Source organism: Ovis canadensis, chromosome 2 (assembly GCF_042477335.2).
Source record: "Ovis canadensis isolate MfBH-ARS-UI-01 breed Bighorn chromosome 2, ARS-UI_OviCan_v2, whole genome shotgun sequence".
NCBI lineage: Eukaryota > Metazoa > Chordata > Mammalia > Artiodactyla > Bovidae > Ovis > Ovis canadensis.
The window spans coordinates 154,970,996-154,991,998 of record NC_091246.1 but is presented as its reverse complement, the minus strand read 5'-3'; the positions used below and the strand labels follow the sequence as shown (position 1 = coordinate 154,991,998).

The 21,003-nt window shown below is 41.7% G+C and overlaps 1 protein-coding gene across 9 annotated transcripts in view; it reads right to left on the bottom strand.

Moving 5' to 3' along the window:
• ITGB6 (integrin subunit beta 6) overlaps window positions 1–21,003 on the bottom strand; it is a 143,667-nt gene that overhangs the window by 9,347 nt on the left and 113,317 nt on the right. For 7 of the 9 annotated variants that reach the window (XM_069574366.1, XM_069574369.1, XM_069574367.1 and 4 more), the window contains 3 exons: window positions 16,517–16,739; window positions 11,636–11,733; window positions 4,894–5,010 (listed from right to left, as the gene is read on the bottom strand). In XM_069574366.1, coding sequence (XP_069430467.1) covers window positions 4,894–5,010; window positions 11,636–11,733; window positions 16,517–16,739 — 438 coding nt within the window. The remainder of the gene's footprint in view (window positions 1–4,893; window positions 5,011–11,635; window positions 11,734–16,516; window positions 16,740–21,003) is intronic. The other 2 variants (XR_011253992.1, XR_011253993.1) reach the window with 1 other exon arrangement.

Here is a 21,003-nt window from a genome sequence, read left to right as displayed (position 1 = left end):
ATTCAAAGCAAATGGATATATACTTGAACGACTGACTCAAAAAGAATTAAAATTCAAAAGAGTGACAATTAATACACATGGAGTATTTAAAGGATCAGTGAAAAGACTGTAGTTTACTAAAGATGACCTCTTCTGAGTATAAGACAAACTAGAAATGGAATGTGTACACACATATACACTTTTTCATGGATTTTCTTGATCGTATAGGAGATTACACTCAAAATTAAATACAACCTACCCCCGAGAAGTACACTACTTGTTCTTCCTTTTAAAATATATAGACAGAAAATAATCATGATTTTCAGTTTTATTTTCACTCTAATGCAGTGCCCTGATGTCTTGGAAAATTCCTGAATTGGGTTCAGGAGAGGTGGGTTCCATTCCCATATGATGGACAGTACCTGCCTGAAATCCATTAAATCTCTCCATCTCTCTGAGCCCCAGTGCCCTTGTCTGTAAAACCAAGGTGTGGGGCTTCAGTGTTCCCTTACCTTCCTGATAAGATTAAGCCCAGGTGCTCATGCTTATTAAACCCACCTCTGAAATTCCTAGACCCATCCCCTGAGATTCTGATTCAGTTGGTTTGGATGAAGCCACAGACTCTTTATTATTAAAAAATCCCAAGTGATTCTTATCTCCAGGGAAGTTTGAGAAATCAGGTGTTCTGTATAGTCCTTTCTACTCAAACATTCTATGAAATGTTATTTTGACTCTATTGATGATACTGATACAATTTTGTAATTATACAGTACCTTCTCTCATTGACAGCAGAATGACTAATAATACTTGCAATAAGCCTGGGAGATGATACATTTCTTAATGAAGCATTATAATTAAGCTCTCCCTCTGCTACCATGGGAAAAAAATCCCCATAAAAATTATCATTAAATATCTGCCTCCCTCTGCAAGAAGTGAGGCAAATTCATGGCATCTCAGGAGGAAACAAATCATGCTTAGTTTATCCTAACTCTTATTGCTTTTAGATATTTAATAAGGAGAGTTATACACACAGGACGAGTCATGCTGCTTTCAAGGTAAGATCTATAGCTGATCTGAATTTGAGCGGGACTAATGACCCTCTAACAGCATGACGCCTGGCTTTACACAGTTTTGTTCTTTAGCCAAAAAGCCATGTAAGGTGATTAGGCAGAAAGAAGTAGAGGAGTTAATGAAATAGCTACTACAGTACGAAGATCTAAAGACGGTTTCTAGAATAGCAAATGAACCATGGCTGCTTCTAATAGGTTAGCAACACTCCTGCAAAGAAAGTGGCAAGCCTGTGTCCATGAGAATATATACTGGCTACATCTTTGACTATGAAATGTCTGGGGTGGAGCATAGAACATTCTTGCTCGAAGCAAAATGAAGCTCACTGAGACCCTGAAGCCAGAACATGAATTAGGAGGGCTCTCTGGTAGGCAATAAATATAGGAGGAGTGGGCATGGCCTGGTGGAGATAATCATTTTAAGCATTTAGAGTCACTGGGAATTAAACATTTCTCAAGCGAGGATTTTGGCCCAGCCTCCAGAGCAGGTATTACACAGAAGAAATCTCCACTTTCCATACTCTCTTTGGTATCTCTTGAGATGCTTATACTGAAGACATGTTGTAGGTAGGAGGAAAGGCTTTCTCTATCACTGTGTGCCATCCAGGCTTGTCTGTTGAGTCCAGATCAGTGCGGCACCTAATTCTAAGGTGCTGAATTTCTAATACTGCCAATCTGGTAGCCCAGGCACGTGTGGCTATAGCTCAATAGTCACTAGAAATGTGATTTTTCAGAATTAGACTTTGTGTTAAGTGTGAAATGCACAGTGATTTTGAAAACTTGATAAGAAAAAAAAAGTACAATATCTCATTAACAATTTTATATTGACTGTACACTGACATAAGATTTTGGATGTAATGGATTAAATAAAACATACTATTAAAATTAATTTATTGTATACTTTTTATGGGAGGCAGGAGGATGGCTCCAAGAGGAAGGGGATATAGACAAAATTATGGCTGGTTCGTGTTGTATGGCAGAAAGCAACACAACATTATAAAGCAATTATCCTCTAGTTAAAAATTATACAAAGGTTAACTAGAAATTTTAACAATACAATGTGGTTTGCATAACATTTCTATGGGAGAGGATTCAGATTTCTTTATGCTCATTCAGCCAGTGGGAGGCACTATAGCACAGTAATTAAGAGCACGGGTGCCCAGCCAGACTGCCGGAGATCCCAACCAGCGCTAGGATTTAATTGCTGCAGGACCTAGCAAATTATTAACGTCTCGATTTCCTTACCCATAAGATGGAAATGACAGCAACACCTGCTTTACATGGTTGTTGAGAATGTTAAATTAATACACGTAGAACATACAGGATAACACGTGACAGGGTGTTAATAAGGGCTCGGTGAATGGCAGCTGCCATTATTGTTAGTAGCAGTAATAGTAGTGTCACAACAAAGGCCCTTCTCCCTTCCTGTCCTCACGACCTCAAGGCTTGGAATCTCCAAGGTGGAACCTGTTGGGTGTCAGATCTACACTCATATCTGTGCCAGGAAGCCTCCCCAGCTGTCATTCACCGTGGTTCTCACGGATGCGGCTCTTGTCTGCTGAAAGTGTCTCTGGAAAATCCATGAGTGAAGATTCACACACACACTGATGGTGACTCTTCACTTGGCTATCTTTTTCTATCTGGTTGGAGAACCCTGGGACTCCTTAACTTTCACATCCTCCTCTCTCATTTTGCCTCTTTTCTCCGGGTGCCTCCATCCAGCTGCCCTGGGGCTCTCTGGTCTTAAAGCTGTGAGAGGGAACAACAGACTGCAGGGCCCCCGGAAGTTCTGCTCTATCTGGGAACATTTACCAGGAAAGGAGCATCCTTCAAGCTGTCAGGGGACTCCTGTTAAACCTTAGGGAGGTCATTTCCCCCTCACTTTTTCCTGCTACAAAAGCAGAGAGGGAATAAAAAGCCTTAATAAAGAGACATCAGGGCAGCTGAGGGCTTCTCTGAAAGATGGCATGTTGACGTGCCACCCCTATTGTGTGGACAAAAGAAGAAAAACCCAACAGTTCAGTAATGAGGAAGCATTTAGCAACCAAAGGCAAGTTTCACAACAGAGAGAGAAAAAAAAGAAAATCTACTAGATACAAAAGTCCTTGAATTAAAAACAGAACCTATTCTGGAAAGTTTCATTTTTGCTTGAAACTTGCTTTTCCAATGGAGTTAATAGTATAAGGAGCGGCTTTGATTTCAGGAGAACTAGTTCAAGCCATTACCATGGTCACAGAGGGCAGGGGTGTAGGTAAAGAATTTGCCTTTAGAAAACAGATAATGAGGAGGCAGGTGTTTGTACTATAAAGTATTTCTTCTTGGTACAGCAGGAATCCCCTTAAATTTCCTTAACTAATGGCCTCTACAGTGCCCTTTATGTATGCATTTCAGACGAGATCGGGTGTGTTCAGGGTGGTATGGCCATAGACAATATGTATGCATTTCAAAGAAGCTGATTTACGGGAGCTATGCAAGAGCAAGTCTCCAGGAGTGCTCTGCCCATCTGAGCGGCAAGGTCACCATCAGACAGCTGCATTTTGCATTGTGCTGACCTCTACCTCTCCCTGACCCTGAGCACTGCAATGTGGTGCTTTTCTAATCTTGTTTTCTTGGTGAGTTCACAGTGTTTTGAGCTTACTTCTTGATAATGGTATCATTGCTTTTCACACTCTCAAGCGATGGCAGTTTGGTGCTCTTGGGTTCACATTCAGGACTCAATGCTTCGTCAGCCCATTGATAGACCAGCACACACAACACAACACCTCGGCTTTCTAGCCTGCCTTGCTGCTATTTTCTGGGCCAGAAGTTGGGCTCCAGGCTTTTGGGGGAAAGGAGAGGAGGCTGATGACAAGAGCCAGAGGTCTGATTTCACGCAGCTTTCGTTCTGCTGCAAAGGTCTAGGGGCACATGATTAACCGAAGACAGAAAAGGGGAGGCACCTGTGAGTGTCCAAGCAGGCAGGCAGGCCTGTGAGGGTCAGAGTCGCCCAGAAGAGGCCTAGAAGCCAGCTGTATCAGAGTTGCCTGCAGAAGTGTTAAAATGCAGAGTCCTGGGCCATATCTGGCTCGCTGACTCAGGACACGGGCAGTCTAACAAGCTCCCCAGGTGAAACTCACTAAAACTTAAGAAGGTCGCAACAAAAGTGCTTTTCTCACTATTTTCTTCTCCCCTGGCTATACGCTTCTCTCTCTCCTTCACTGAAAATGAAGCTGACTCCATGAATTGGTACGGAGGAAAACTCATAAGAAGCGATGGACTCTGACTTCCTGTAGAGATTACTTCCTTCCTTCTTTGTCACTCATGCCTTTTCTGACTCAGCTGTCATTTAATGACCCATTGGGTAAGTTATTAACCAGTACATGTTTTACGTGCATTTTTTTCACTTAATCCTTGACTCAACCCTTAGAAGAAAGTACTGTTGTTTTTCCCATTTTACAGATGAGGAAATAGGGACGTGCAGAGCAAGTATCTTCCAAAACGTCACTGAAGTGGTGGAGCAGGATCTGAGCCCAAGGTCTGCCTGATTCAAAGCTTGCTCTCTTAGACTGTTGTATTCCTCTTCCCTGTTAGTCTTTCCTAAAACCATACCTTTCGCTGACATCTAATTGGTCCACCTTTCTATAATTCATCAGCCACCTTCTTGGATTGAAACAATCTTCTCTTGTATTTGGTCTTAATAAGAGACATTGGAACACACCAAACCTTTCAATAGGTATCTTTCAGTCATTGGGAAATCAAAAATTTGGAAATGTCTTTCCTGGCAAGCTACCCAGAGTATCTTTCTGGTTGTTTTCTCCTTTCCCATGTAGTATCTCTTATCACTGACAAGGGAAGGCAAGCCACCCACCTTTCTCGATGCTGTGAATGACGGTTTTCCCTTCATTATCTGTAGTTAGTAGGAATGTAATAAGGCATTCATTTTCCCCTTGTAGAGAACAGGAAACAGAGCTATCCTTTGAGAAATCTGTAGATAAAGAAGTCATTCATTAGGTTAAATGAGTTTCCAAAAGATTTTTTTTTTTTAAAGCAAAGTAGTATTGAGTTTTATTATGCAAATAGGAATTTCCAACATTGCAGAATAGGAATAGGAAAGGCGGGATTTTCCTCCACCCACTGAGGGTTTAATTTCTACTCCTGTTCCAGAAGAACAGTTCCAGGTGTGGTCAATCAGGACTGACCATCAGATGCACCCATCAGTCTGAGAGGTGCACAGTTTCAATGGAGTGAAGTGCTTCAAGGCAGGTACTGTATTGGGAATAGAATGGCTCAGATTATGCCAGTGAGGAGGCCATATGGTTTCTTTGGCTCAGAGTACTGGGAAGAAGCCTAGATTATGTTTCAGAGAGAGACTACACAGTTCAAACATAGTGGTATTTCTAAAGGGGCCTTTTCCACAATGTCCTAGTCAGATTGCTGGACATGTATGCTCACAACAGTAAATATAAGTCAATACGAGTTAACAGAGATTGAAGTGTTATATACATAGGGACCAACAGGATAAAGGTAAATCTCAGAATGAAAGGAGACTAGGAAACTTGCCTGCCAGTGCAGGAGACTTAAGAAATGTGGGTTTGATCCCTGGGTTGGGAAGATCCCCTGGAGAAGGAAATGGCAACCTACTCCAGTATTCTTGCCTAGAGAATCCCATTGACAGAGGAGCCTACCTAGCTACAGTCCATACAGTTGCAGAGAATCGGACATGACTGAAACAGTTTAACACAAACACACACACAGGACGTCCACTGGCCTACCACTCATATAGCCCTTTTCTCAATTAAAAAAAATTTCAATATTCCTCAAATCTTTTTCAAATAAAAAAAAAATTTGAGGTTATTCAAGAACCAGAGAATGAATGCCATGACAGAAATTGATAATACAGTAAAATGGTCAATAATGTCAATACTATGTATCAGACACTTTAGTGGTCTGGCACCTATGCCAAAATTATGTAAGGTCTTTCTAATTAAAAAAAAACTTACTTAAAATTCTCCTGTAAGTTAGAGACTTTTTAATGATACTGTTACACTTTTTTTTTTTGGTAAACCTGTAAATAGAATGACTGTTTGCTTTTATCTTCAAATTTTAAGACATGATCCAAGTGAAAGTCGCTCAGTTGTGTCCGACTCTGTGACCCCATAGACTATACAGTTCATGGAATTCTCGGGGCCAGAATACTGGAGTGGGGAGCCTTTCTCTTCTCCAGTGGATCTTCCCAACCCAGGTCTCCCACATTGCAAGCGGATTCTTCGCCAAGCGAGCCACAAGGGAAGCCCAAGGATACTGGAGTGGGTAGCCTGTCCCTTCTTCAGTGGATCTTCCTCATCCAGGAATCCAACTAGGGGTCTCCTGCATTGCAGGCGAATTCTTGACCAACTGAGCTATCAGGGGAGTCTATATGATCCAAAGCGAGTGTCTTACAATACCATGGGTCAGAATCTACAGCTGGGATTGTCTGTCTCTGATAATCTTGGACGTAGTCTTGTTAGATCTGTAACTTTTCTCATTAGCTTCAGCATAAAATTCTCTTCAATAAAACAGAATCTAGCTATGTTCCTCTGACTCTAATGAAGAAAAATTAAACAATAATCTGTTTTTGGTTTCACAATGCCATAGCCATAGAAAGACAGAAATTTCTTTTTTTTTGCCTTTAATTTATAAAATTAAACACCTCATGCCAAAGTCTTATAAGAGGTGTGCCTGTATATCCATAACAACTGAGACTGGTAAAACATTTGACAGTGAAAGTTGCTCAGTTGTGTCCAACTCTCTGCCACCCCAGTGGACTATACAGTTCATGGAATTCTCCAGGCCAGAATACTGGAGTGGGTAGCCTACCCCTTCTCCAGTGGATCTTCCCCACCCAGAAATCAAACCGGGATCTTCTGCATTGCAGGCAGATTCTTTACCAACTGAGTTATCAGGGAAGCCTTTAGCATTATTAATAAGATTTCAGAGGATAAATTTAAGTGAACAAACTGTTTCTGAATCCATTTGTTGCTGCTGTTTAATCACTAAGTTGTGTCTGTTTTACGACCCCATGGACTGTAGCCCCCCAGGCTCCTCTGTCCATGGGATTTTCCAGGCAAGAATACTGGAGTGGGTGGCTATTTTCTTCTCTAGGGGATCTTCCCCACCTAGAGATCAAACCTGTATATCCTGCATTGGCAGGTGGATTCTTTACCACTGAGCCACCTGGGAAGCCCCTTCGAATCCATTAAAAGCATCTTATTTACATAGGAATATTAAGAAATCTAATTATAAATTATTCTCATCTGGTCATTCCCAACAGTTTACCATCATCTAAATCACCTGGGAGGTTTCCCAGGCAGCACTAGTGGTAAAGAACCCGCCTGCCAAGGCAGGAGACATAGGAGACACTGGTTCAATCCCTGGATCCAGAAGATCCTCTGGAGGAAGGCATGGCAACCCACTCCAGTATTTTTGCCTGGAGAATCAGACACGACTCAAGCGACTTAGCATGCCCACATGGAAATCACCTAGGAGTTTTGAAATGATGGATTCCAGGGACTCACCCTGGTTATTCGGATTTGAGAAGACTGTGGACAGGAGCTTGCATATTCGTGAATTGTTAATAGTATCTTTAAAGAGGTGATTCTGATGAAGAGGTTTGGGCACCTCCAGGCAACAGCTGATTAGTGAAATGTGTTGTTTCATGTGTTTGACAGCAACAACACTACATATATAATTCATACTCTGTCATTTTCAGATGACCTCCACCACACATTCTCCTACCAAACCGTTCCAGTTAGCTAGGACTCGTGGAATCTTGTGGACTATGCTTTTTCTTGCTGGAGTGTTTTTTCCCTTCCATTCCTGCTTTGCCATGACAGTGCACACCTGCCCTGCTCTTCTAGAACTTACTTAATGGAACGTTTTATTCTCAGGTAGAAAATATGTGGACAGCTTATAATACTGCTTTCAGTAATATTAATCCTGCTTTTTTATTTCCTCTTAAATAGCTACAATGAAGCACAGGGAGGCTTAATTTACTTGGCCAGGATTTTTAAAGTTTTAATGGAACTGCTAACATGACCTTTGAGTCATGACTCCCTTCTTGCTCTAATTACTTCACCACTCCTTTTCATGACTGTTATGACTCTGGATTTCGCCTGTTTTGTAGTGTTTGGGTATTAAAATGGCATTATTGAATGTGCAGTGAAAAGGTCCAGCTTGGGCTGGAGATTTACATAATTAGCTGCTAAGGTTTTCTTTTGTTGTTCATTAGAAATGGACCTCTCTGTTTTACCCACTTGTATGAGTGCTAGCAGCACTGTTTTAGAATAATAGAATGAAAATAAGATCTCAGGCAGTCCATGAAATCATACAGAGAAAAGGGAGAAATGTGAGAATGGAGGTGAAGAGGCCGGGGTCTGGGAAGGTCTGAGAAGGATGTGGAAAATATAAACCCTCTGCACCATTGACTCAAAATAACCATGTATTTGAGACCTTCCCTTTGGGGGATAGACAGTACTTCTCAGAGAAAACAGTTTCCCAGGAATGGGGAAAAAAAGGGTTCTGGGGTCAAATAAGTTTGGGAATCCATCCCTACTCTAATTTTTCCTTTTGCCTCACCTGAAGCTTCACAATGCACACTTAATTTAATGTACATGACAGCTCTCAGTCTTGCAAAGCAAACAAAAAGCTTAATTTCCCACTTGCAAAATTCATATGCCCATTGGTGCTTTTGTCCATGTGACATTTTCAGGACTAGGGTTCCATGGAACATACTTTGAGTAACAATGCTCTGAGTACATGAATGTTGGGTAAATTCAAGACTTCTATTTCAGCAAAAAGGAATATGAAAGTTAAGCCACATGGCCTTAGAAATGCTCACACAAGTCATCATAGCACATTTGAGGAATAATTTATTTAGATCATGAAGTTTATGCTTACTTTACTCTTCATGTCCTTGTGAGGGGAAGGATGAGCTGATAAAAGATCCCATGGAAGAGCAATTATGCAGTGATAATTTCAAGATGATATGATCAATAACATGACCGGGTGAGTAATTTGAAACAGGACTTATTTTTACAAGGACCATTAGAAGATACATACGCTTGTGGCACTCGTGGTAAAAGAATCTGCCTGCCAATGCAGGAGACACAAGAGACATAGTTTCGATCCCTGGGTCAGGAAGATCCTTTGGAGTAGAAAATGGCAACCCACTCCAGTACTCTTGCCTGGAAAATCCCATGGACAGAGGAACCTGGCGGGCTACAGTCCATGGGGCCGCAGAGTTGGATGGGACTTAGCAACTTAATAACAGCAAGAACAACAACCCATTAGAAGAGTGACTTTTAAATTCTCAGGCTGACAAAGATATTTTTTCTTTCAAGTGCATCACGATTACTGCTTTAAATGGTATTAGTCAACCAATCACTTTGATTTCTGAATTAGAAATAGTTATATTCCCCTATTTGGAAGATAATTTAGTCAATTATACCATAAGAATAATGAAACAATTTATAGGCTACTTGAGAAGATAATTTTCCTCTCAAATCCAGGCATTTATGATCATCTATACTCAGAAAGGCATTTCCACGGTGGCTCAGATGATAAAGAATCTGCCCATGATGCGGGAGACCCGGGTTTGGTCTCTGGGTCAGTAAGAGTCCCTGGAGAAGGAAATGGCAACCCACTCCAGTACTCTTGCCTGGAGAATCCCATGGACGAGGGAATATGGCAGGCTACCATCTATGGGGGCTCAAAGAGTCAGACATGGTTGAGCAACTAACACTAACTAACCATACTCAGAAAACTCCATATATACACTCCCTATTTGTGATTTACGTGTTTCCAAGGTTGATTTCTTTTTCCCCTCAGCACATTAGATATCCCATGCTGTTAGTTAATTTGGTTCCAGTCATTTGCAGGGCATTTTCTGCAATTTTTAGTCATTTCTTTGAAATACATGGTAAATATACCAACTGTTTGCTGTGAAATGAAGCCAGAAGGATATGCTGAGATTGTGGACTTGTTACTAATGTGGACAGGCCACAAGGCCATCTTTCTTAGTGCTTTTACCACATCTCATCTTCAGTATGAGTGTAAGGTACATACCATCTTGTCCAATTTATGGCTATTTGGCATATTTATCTTAAGGCACCAGAAACGCACAGGCAAGGGGTTTCATGAGCACTAAACCCACCCTTCCATATAGGGTCATTTAACTGTGCACAGTCAGAAACCTCAATTTTAAAACAATGTTGGTAATTTTCAAAACAATAGAAATATCATTAACATATCACTTTGGAAATGGATTAATTTCTGTATTCTAGTTTTATTATTCAAGACGCATATGCTAGATTGTCATAAATTATCGTCTTGGTTATTTCACTCCACCCAAAACACATCGGAGCTGCACCTCTAAGGCGTATGAGCAGCGGTTCCTACCTCATGGCGGGTTTGTGATGATGGGAGAACAAATCCCCGCAGACAGTCCCTTTAGGAGGGGCAGTCATCAGTTTTCTTTTAAAGATCACAAATTATTTTTTAAATGCCTTCTCAGCTAAAATACAACCTATTTACATATCTGAGATAACCTTTTGCCATTGTTAGGAGGAATCTGATTTTAAGTAAGTCACTTCAAAAATGGCAGACGGAAGCAAGAGCAGAGTTTGCTTAGCAGTTAAAGGTAACAAGGCTTCCCAGGTGGCACAGTGGTAAAGAATCTGCCTGCCAATGCAGGAGATGCAAGAGATGCAGGTTCAGTTCCTGGGCCGGGAAGTTCCCCTGGAGGAGGAAACAGCAACCCACTCCAGTATTCTCACCTAGGAAATCCCATGGCCAGAGGAGCCTGATGGGCTGTAGTCCATAGCGTCATAAAGAGTGGGACATGACTGAGGTACTAAGCAAGCACCGCCCAAAGGTAACAGGCCTTTGTTGGAGTTTGGGACTGAGGGCACAGGGGATTAATGATGACCATGTGAGGGGGCAGGGTGAGAGGGAAGTCCGTGACACGGAGGGGGGATACATGCTTACACATGGCTGAATCATTTCATTGCACAGCAGAAACTAAATATTGTAGAGCAACTGTACTTCAATTAGAAAAAAAAACGACGACGTAATGTCCATGTTTGGAAAGTTGGGAGTGAAAACACTGAGGGAAGGGGAGGAAAAATGGCCATTAACCAGAAACTGCCGGATGCCTGAGTGCTGCTGTCAAAAAACCACTTGACACCTCACTTCTTCCTATCATGAAATAAGGCAGGCAGACGACAGAGGATGATTTCAAGTTAGGGGGCTAATATTTTGTTCTTTCTTCAATTTTCCTCTTTTCTAATTCAAAAAAAATTTACAGCATTCTGGAATTCTCTCCAGCTGCATGAGTTTAGCAGAGATGAATCTGCCAACAGAGCTAAGTCAAACAGAAACCTGGGACTTTAAATTGCTTGTATCCCAAACCATCAAGTCTTTAGCCTTCTGGAATGGATTTACTCTTAAAAATGAACGCGAGTGAACTAACCCCCCAGCACAAATGAGGTTGAGCTACTGAAAAGCCCTCCACAGAGTTTCTGCCTCTCTAAAACTGTGCAAAGGAAAGGAAAGCAATTTAAGACAAGTAGAACCTTCTTCTTCATTGATGGTCGCACCAGCTAGCTTGCATTTATCAACACATTCTTCTTGGGCCTGGCCATCTGCAGACAGGTAGCATTCAATGCAGCTCCTGTGAACATTAGTCAATAGAGTTAATCAGTTTTGTGATGGTGTAAAAATGGATATGCAATTGGGATATTGCTTTCATGCTTTTACTGTAATTCTAGCTATAGAAATGTCTCAGAGAGGATGTCGTGTTTTGTTACTTTCAAAAAGATGGTTGGGTGATATCCAAGAGGAAACTGCTTTAGTTTGAATTCCACTCAGTAATCAATGCTCCCTACTCCAGTATTCTTGCCTGGAGAATCCCAGAGACGGCGGAGCCTGGTGGGCTGCCGTCTATGGGGTCGCACAGAGTTGGACACGACTGAAGCGACTTAGCAGTGGCAGCAGCAGCAAGCCAGCCTTGATAATAGCTGCTATCCTCATTATCGTTAATGATTGCTTCTGACTGGCTAGATTAAAAAAAAATTTTCCCCAACAAAAAAAAATCCCAATTATTTTGGTTTTTAATTTAGCTATATTTTCATGATACATTTTCCTGGGAAGGGTTTATGCTGCTAAAATAAGATTAGAGACTAGATGAAGTGTGAATTTCTTAACAGAAATGGTCTGTATTTTAACAAGAATTCCAAAAATTCTCATATGTCATGAACGACTGTTTCAAAGATTCGCTTTTCTGTAACTCTTTTGAATGAGTTCAAACCTTGATAAGAGTATTTTCAAAAGCCGAGGATTACAGCCTGAATCCTCATTAATGCAGATTTTTAAATAAAGGATTGCTACTTATTTAAAAGTGTATTTCCAAGAACATAACCCAGGAATTAAGCTACCCTAGGAAGAAACACAAGCTGGAATCAAGATTGCTGGGAGAAATATCAATAACCTCAGATATGCAGATGACACCACTCTTATGGCAGAAAGTGAAGAGGAACTAAAAAGCCTCTTGATGAAAGTGAAAGAGGAGAGTGAAAAAGTTGGCTTAAAGCTCACCATTCAGAAAACAAAGATCATGGCATTTGGTCCCATCACTTCATGGGAAATAGATGGGGAAACAGTGGAAACAGTGTCAGACTTCATTTTTTGGGGCTCCAAAATCACTGCAGATGGTGATTGCAGCCATGAAATTAAAAGACACTTACTCCTTGGAAGAAAAGTTATGACCAACCTAGACAGCGTATTGAAAAGCAGAGACATTACTTTGCCGACTAAGGTCCGTCTAGTCAAGGCTATGGTTTTTCCTGTGGTCATGTATGGATGTGAGAGTTGGACTGTGAAGAAGGCTGAGCGCCAAAGAATTGATGCTTTTGAACTGTGGTGTTGGAGAAGACTCTTGAGAGTCCCTTGGACTGCAAGGAGATCCAACCAGTCCATTCTGAAGGAGATCAGCCCTGGGATTTCTTTGGAAGGGATGATGCTAAAGCTGAAACTCCAGTACTTTGGCCACCTCATGCGAAGAGTTGACTCATTGGAAAAGACTCTGATGCTGGGAGGGATTGGGGGCAGGAGGAGAAGGGGATGGCAGAGGATGAGATGGCTGGATGGCATCACTGACTCGATGAATGCGAGTCTGAGTGAACTCCGGGAGTTGGTGATGGACAGGGAGGCGTGGCGTGCTGCGATTCATGGGGTCGCAGAGTCGGACACAACTGAGCGACTGAACTGAACTGAGTGAGGGCTATACAGCAAAAGTAAAACTTAGATTCTGAATTAATCTTGTGTTGAAAATCACTTTACAAACAGACAGTGTTTGGGGTAATCCAAAGCTGCAAAAGTTTTCTTACTGTGGGCACTCATCATACCACCTCTCTCTTACTCTGGCCCAGGAAAGGTACCCTCTTCTAAGCACTGGAAACACTCCCCATTCCCACTCATGCCTTATCACCTCTCAGCCGAAACCACACTTCCTTAGGTACGCTTTCCTAGCCCTTATCAGTTCCCTTGCAGTGGAAGCCTCTGAATTCCTCTGCTGGAAGGTCTTAGGAGCAGCACTCTCTGCCGAGTGGGGATAGGAATCTTATCTGGAAGTTGCTTTTGCACGGCAAGCACACTGCACTTATCAAGGTTATATATTTACTTGGGGTGGTTTTGTAGGAGGCTGCTGAAGATTGTGGAAGCCTTAAAACCGCTATCTCTTTGTGTACCCCATTGACAGCTGCCCAAGCTAGCCTGGTAGCTTTATCTCCTGCCAGAGAATTCTATTGTTCCCTCTTTATCCCCTATTATAACTGTCAGCCCAGATATCATTATAATTACTTTTTAAACGTTCTGTCTTTCCCAATAAATGCTTAGCACCTGTGACAGCAGGAACTATAGCTGTTTCACTATCACTATATGCTATGACTTAACATGATTTTGGCCTGTAAGTAGGTATTTAACACCTATTTAATAAACAAGTGCATGAAAGAATAAATGGAAGAATGGAGTCACCTCAAAACTAACAAATACCAAGTGGATCACTCTACTCAGTTTCTCAAATTGAAACTACTTTGACCATTAATTTCATACCTCATAAACCAGATCTAAGATCAAAACATGTCTGATGAAACAAATCTCTGGTTACCAAAGGGGAAAGGGGAGAGGGTGGGGATAAATGAGGAAGTTGGAATTAACATGCACATAGTACTGTATATAAAATAAACAAGAATTTACTGTATAGCGCATGGAACTATATTCAATATCTTATAATAACCTATAAGGAAAAAGACTCTGAAGCAGAACATCTAAAACTAACACAATATTGTAAATCAACCATAGTTAAATAAAGTTTATTTTTCAAAAGAGATTAAACCAGGTTTACAGAGAAGATAAAATAGAAAAATAATGGAAGAAATACTTTCAAATAACATTTAATACTAAATTGTATTCAAGATTGCCAGAAGAAATATCAATAACCTCAGATATGCAGATGACACCACCCTTACGGCAGAAAATGAAGAGGAACTAAAAAGCCTCTTGATGAAAGTGAAAGAGGAGAGTGAAAAAGTTGGCTTAAAGCTCACCATTCAGAAAACGAAGATCATGGCATTCGGTCCCATCACTTCATGGGAAATAGATGGGGAAACAATGGAAACAGTGTCAGGCTTCATTTTTTTGGGCTCCAAAATCACTGCAGATGGTGATTGCAGCCATGAAATTAAAAGACACTTACTCCTTGGAAGAAAAGTTATGACCAACCTAGATAGCATATTCAAAAGCAGAGACATTACTTTGCTGACTAAGGTCTGTCTAGTCAAGGCTATGGTTTTTCCTGTGGTCATGTATGGATGTGAGAGTTGGACTGTGAAGAAGGCTGAGCGCCGAAGAATTGATGCTTTTGAACTGTGGTGTTGGAGAAGACTCTTGTGAGTCCCTTGGACTGCAAGGAGATCCAACCAGTCCATTCTGAAGGAGACCAGCCCTGGGATTTCTTTGGAAGGAATGATGCTAAAGCTGAAACTCCAGAACTTTGGCCACCTCGTGTGAAGAGTTGACTCATTGGAAAAGACTCTGATGCTGGGAGGGATTGGGGGCAGGAGGAGAAGGGGACGACCGAGGATGAGATGGCTGGATGGCATCACGGACTCGATGGACATGAGTCTGAGTGAACTCCGGGAGTTGGTGATGGACAGGGAGGCGTGGCATGCTGCGATTCATGGGGTCGCAAAGAGTCAGACATGACTGAGCGACTGAACTGAACTGAATTCAACTGAAGCCTAACTTTGGGCTTCCCAGGTCGTGTGCTAGTGGTAAAGAACCCGCCTGCCAATGCAGGTTAGACGTAAGAGACACAAGTTCGACCCCTGGTTTGGGAAGATCCCCTGGAGGAGGGCATGGCAGCCCACTCCAGTAATCTTGCCTGGAAAATCCCACGGACACAGGAGTCTGGCAGGGTGAAGTCCTTAGGGCCTCACAAAGTCGGACACAACTGAAGCAACTTAGCGTGCACAGACACAAGCCTAGCTTTGTGCCAGTGCTTCTCTTGGCATCTGTTCAGGCACAGTGACAGGGAGATTTTGACACCTGAATAGTGAGTAAGCACTGAGTGAATATTGGTAATATTGATTTTCTTACTTTGTTAGCATTGGATATGCACATGTCCCCATTGTGGGTACCAAAGTTAATGAAAATATGAACTGCTGAAGCACATTTGCTGTATAATACATTAAACCTGCAATGTCATAACACAGCCAGTTTGGAGATTTGCTTTTCTTGACCTCAATTTTTCATTAAGAAGTTAGCTGCCAAGCTAAGAAGAATTTTTTTTTTTACTGGGGGAAAAAAAAAAAGATTGCTTTTTGTTGTTGTTCAATGATAAAAAGAAAGTAATTCACAATAGCTCTGTAGAATGGCAACCAAAGAAAGTCGCCAAAGAGCATGAGTGGTAAGAAAGAGGGGAGGAATTGAGAGCCAAGATCATCTTTCTGCTTCTTTGCCTTTTTGAGCTGTAGATGGGAATGAATCAGTAAGATCAGGCTATAAACTCGATAAGAAGCTCCTCTGTTTCCCTGTAAAAAGTACTGAAAGTGAGTGTCAGTCCCCCCCGCCAGGGCGCTCCTGATGTGTGGCTGGTATTGTAAGGGAGAGGCTATCTGATGTTATCAGTGTGGGACCTCAGCTTAGCTTCCTCGATAGGCTCTCATAGAAATGTGACTTTGTGGTCCCGGATAATCAGCATTGGGAGGTAATGGAGAGGCGATGTTCCAGGCTGATGATCACAGGGGCCCTTTGGGTTTGTGTGTTTTGATGGATGCTTGGAGACCAAAGCCAGCAAGAACAGTCTGAGGTCTGAGTTTATAAAATGTCGTTATAACTTTGATCATCATGAAACCTAGGGACAAAGAGACATTTTTGTTAGATGGTAGATACATTACCGTTTAGAGTTACAGGGATCGCTGCAGGTGGGACAACGTTCACAGGCGGGTCCCGAGGCTCCAGGATTCGTGCAGATGCACTTGCCGCACACACAGTCCCCTCGGCCACTGCAGAGGATCCCGTCTTCGGAGACACAGGGGTCCGTGCTGGTGGTGCAGTTACAGTACTCACCTGTCCAGCCGCTTCTGCACACGCACTCGCCACAGTCACAGTCGCCGTTATCTGCAAAACAAAGTTCTGGGTTTCTTAGGGCTAAAACCACTTCCGGGTTTGGTAGACCATCTCTTTTCTTTGCCTTTAAACACCATCAAAAAGACTGAAGGGAAAAAAGAGGGAAAAAAGTGAGTGCTGTGCAGGGGTGGGAAGGAGTATAGATAGGAGTGTGTTTTGCTAATGGTGTGTATTTATTGACTTGGTCTCTTAACTGAAGATCAACTAGGTTGCCTGATGTTATATCAAATAGAATTTATGGACTGGCTTCCCAGGTGGCACAGTGGTAAAGAATCTGCCTGCCAGTGCAAGAGACTCAAGAGATGAGGATTCAATCCCTGAGTTGGGAAGATCCCCTGGAGAAGAAAATGGCAACCCACTCTAGTATTCTTGCCTGGAGAATCCCCATGGACAGAGGAGCCTGGCAGGTTCCATGGGGTTGCAAAGAGTTGGACACCCCTGAGTGACTAACTGTATTTATCGATACTGTAAGTTTACTAGATGAATCATCTGGCAGTACCTACATCAAAATCATCTTATAATACTGTAGATATTAGGCAAATTACTAACACTAGATAGCAAAATTGAAAAGATAATGTGAAAAAGAAATTCATGTTTATTTACAGATATAGCTATCGATGCATTGATAAAAGCAGAGACATTACTATGCCGACTAAGGTCCATCTAGTCAAGGCTATGGTTTTTCCTGTGGTCATGTATGGATGTGAGAGTTGGACTGTGAAGAAGGCTGAGCGCCAAAGAATTGATGCTTTTGAACTGTGGTGTTGGAGAAGACTCTTGTGAGTCCCTTGGACTGCAAGGAGATCCAACCAGTCCATTCTGAAGGAGACCAGCCCTGGGATTTCTTTGGAAGGAATGATGCTAAAGCTGAAACTCCAGTACTTTGGCCACCTCGTGTGAAGAGTTGACTCATTGGAAAAGACTCTGATGCTGGGAGGGATTGGGGGCAGGAGGAGAAGGGGACGACCGAGGATGAGATGGCTGGACGGCATCACGGACTCGATGGACATGAGTCTGAGTGAACTCCGAGAGTTGGTGATGGACAGGGAGGCCTGGCATGCTGCAATTCATGGGGTCGCAAAGAGTCAGATATGACTGAGCGACTGAACTGAACTGAACTGAACTGACTGAAGAGACAATGATGTGATTACTTTATGGCAGCCCAGTGTAATTGGTATCACTACTTCAGAGTAGCCTAGCCTATACACCAATGAATGTATTGTTAAAATATTTATGGCTATAGTACTATGGACATATTCATATTACAAACATGATTCCCTTTTCTTAAAAACCACTTACCTTTAATAGTAGGCTGATATACAGTTTCTCCAATTATGAGAGAGGCATACTAGACAGTAATATAATGCTTTGAAAGCAAAGTCATCAAACAGTAAGAAAACTAACACATTATTAATTTTACATTAAATATAACTTACTTTATGCTTATGTAAGAATAGAGCAACATCTATATATACTTTATGCATTTACAACATACATAAATTTTCTTTTTTGGTATCTCTGTCTGGCTACATACTTCATCTGTGAATATTTTCAAATTGTTGCAAGTCTCCAAAAGTATTTCCAATATATTTATTGAAAAAATCTGCATATAAGTGGATCCATGCACTTCAAACCTGTGTTGTTTAAGGATCAACTGTGTGCATGTGTTTATATATTATTTTTCTCCCAGAAATAGAGATAAGAAACTGTGAGTCCTGAGAAGTGTCTGTGGGCTTGGAGAGGAAAAGGGATGAAATTCAAGGCATGAGATGCCCAGGGAAGAGGGGGAGGGAGAGAGAGGATGGAATTCTTCAGATGACCAGACTGGGCTGCTAGCTGGATGGGGCATCTTTTTACTGCCCTCGAATGGAAGTAACTCATGTGGTGCCTTTTCCCCAGTGCCTGGCATAGAAAGTTTCTAATTTTTAAGTGAATAGATTGCTCTGAAGGAGAGGGGGAAGAGCAGCTTAGGACAGGGAAGACAATGAGTTCATTTTTGGTTCTGTGGAGTTTGAAAGACCTGTGGGTGGTTGGATACGTATATACAGCCCTGAAGTTTGGGTTTTGTAATCCACTGGGGATAAGTGGCAGTTGAAGCTGATGGGGATGAGATTATCTGGGGCAAGCAGATAGAGTGAGTAAGTCCCTGGAGAGTATCAACATTTATAATGTAACCAGAGATCGTCATAGAAGAGCCAGAGGAGTAAGAGAGGTTCCTGAATAGCTGGCCAGAGGAGTGTATGAACTACTACAAAATGGTAAATACAGTGTTTCAGAGAATGGGCCTGTGTCTTCTTGCATAGTATGTTTTGGTTGCCTACCTTGCCCAAGATTCTAAGCTGGCATTTGATGATCCAAACAAGCAACTCTTACTTGCAAATTTTGTAACATACTTTTCTTCAGAAAAAGAAGTGTGCCCCAGGTATTGCCTCTCAAGTTTTGCTCCTTGGCCATATTCCAAAGACACATGGGCGTGGTGGTGGCTCACGGGTACATAGTGTGCGAGTGCATGGACATAGACGCTGATGGCACAGGTTTGGATCCTGGCTCTGGTACTTCTGGCTGGGCAAAGTTGGGGAAATTACTCAACCCCTCTGTGCCTCAGTTTCCTCATTGGTAAGGAGGAATTATTAATAGCACTACTTCATAGGACTGTTATGAAGATTACCTAAGATAAGACATAACAGTGTTTAGAACAGTGCCTGGCCCATAAATAAGCAGGGTGGGCTGTGCTGTGCTGTGCTAAGTCGCTTCAGTGGTGTCCGACTCTTTGTGACCCACTGGACTGCAGCCTGGCAGGCTCCTCTGTGCATGGGATTCTCCAGGCAAGCATACTTGAGTGGGTTGCCATGCCCTCCTCCAGGGGATCCTCCCAACCCGGGGGTCAGACCCACATCTCTTACGTTTGCTGCGCTGGCAGTTGGGCTCTTTACCACTAGTGCCCCCTGGGAAACACGAGTAGTGTGTAAACGTAAGTTATTATCATGATTCCTAAATACTATCCAGCAGGAAGAATTTGATAGCAAAGTTATCCAGCAGTATTAAAACTCTGGTAATTATACCGAAAACCAAACAGATGTGAAAGAAATCCCAAATGAGGCAGGTTTCCATTTTTTGGAGATGCTGCCATATTCATTACAGAAAGAAGGATTCTGATTTTTCTCTTGTAAACTTTGGTCCAGTAGGTGGTTACTTTTCTGTCTTCATGACTCGGCCTTAAGAGGCATGGAATAAGTAATCCCAGAACAAATGATTAACCACAAAGATTTTGAAGCTAGATTCTGACTGCTCCTGGTGTGTGTGTGTATGTATGTGTGTATGTACACATATGTACGGAGAAAGACAAAGAAAATATAACATACACTTTTCTAATGAAAGATGAGTTGAAATTTATCTGGATCCATGACATCAGTGCTGCATTTCATAACCTATTTAATTCATAATTGAACTAGTTAATTTAAAGCTAAGAATAGTTAGCTGATTTAGGCCAAAACCATTCAGTTCCTTTTTATATGTAAACTGTCATCTAAACTTCAATGGCTTTTTGTTTATTCCTTATCAAAGGGGGAAACTTACTTTCATGATAGGGAGAGATTTCTATACTAAAGTTTATTCTGAAAAATACATATAGTGTATAAATATTGTCAAATGAAATGAGCATTTTGAAAGGCTTTGAGAAAGCCCAAGTGTATCACTCCATATAAAAATTACTTGGCAGAAATTTTAGAAACCCTTCTAAGAGCTCCTTGCAGAATTTGGAAACTCTCCTTTCTTTGGGACTTCAGAACCATTAACTGAGTCACAAAAGTTGTTAATTGATATCCACAAACAACTTCTTATCTAAAGCACCTGTAATAATAGCTTTATAATGTCTTCATGTAGAAACAAGATGATAATCAAAGATCAAGGAAAAATTATTAGGCTTTTTTGATAGAGATAGATCTTTCTGGAATGTGACTGATAATTAAGAGCACAATGGTAGGAAGTTTTTTCTATAATGCTATTTGTCTGTAGGAGTTTCCAGTGTCTTAGAATCAATATTTTAAAGACTAATGGAATTTGGACAAGGGAAAAAAAAAATCAGTGGAGCCCTATAGCTTGCAGACAGATGGAAGAAAGTGTATGGGAAGAACATCATGATAATAGCCCTTTGGAAAAGCAACACACTGCAGAGTCTATTTGTTATAAAATAAGTAGATTTACTTGAGAAGTGGGGGCTTCCCAGCTGGGTCTAGTGGTAAAGAACCCAGCTGCT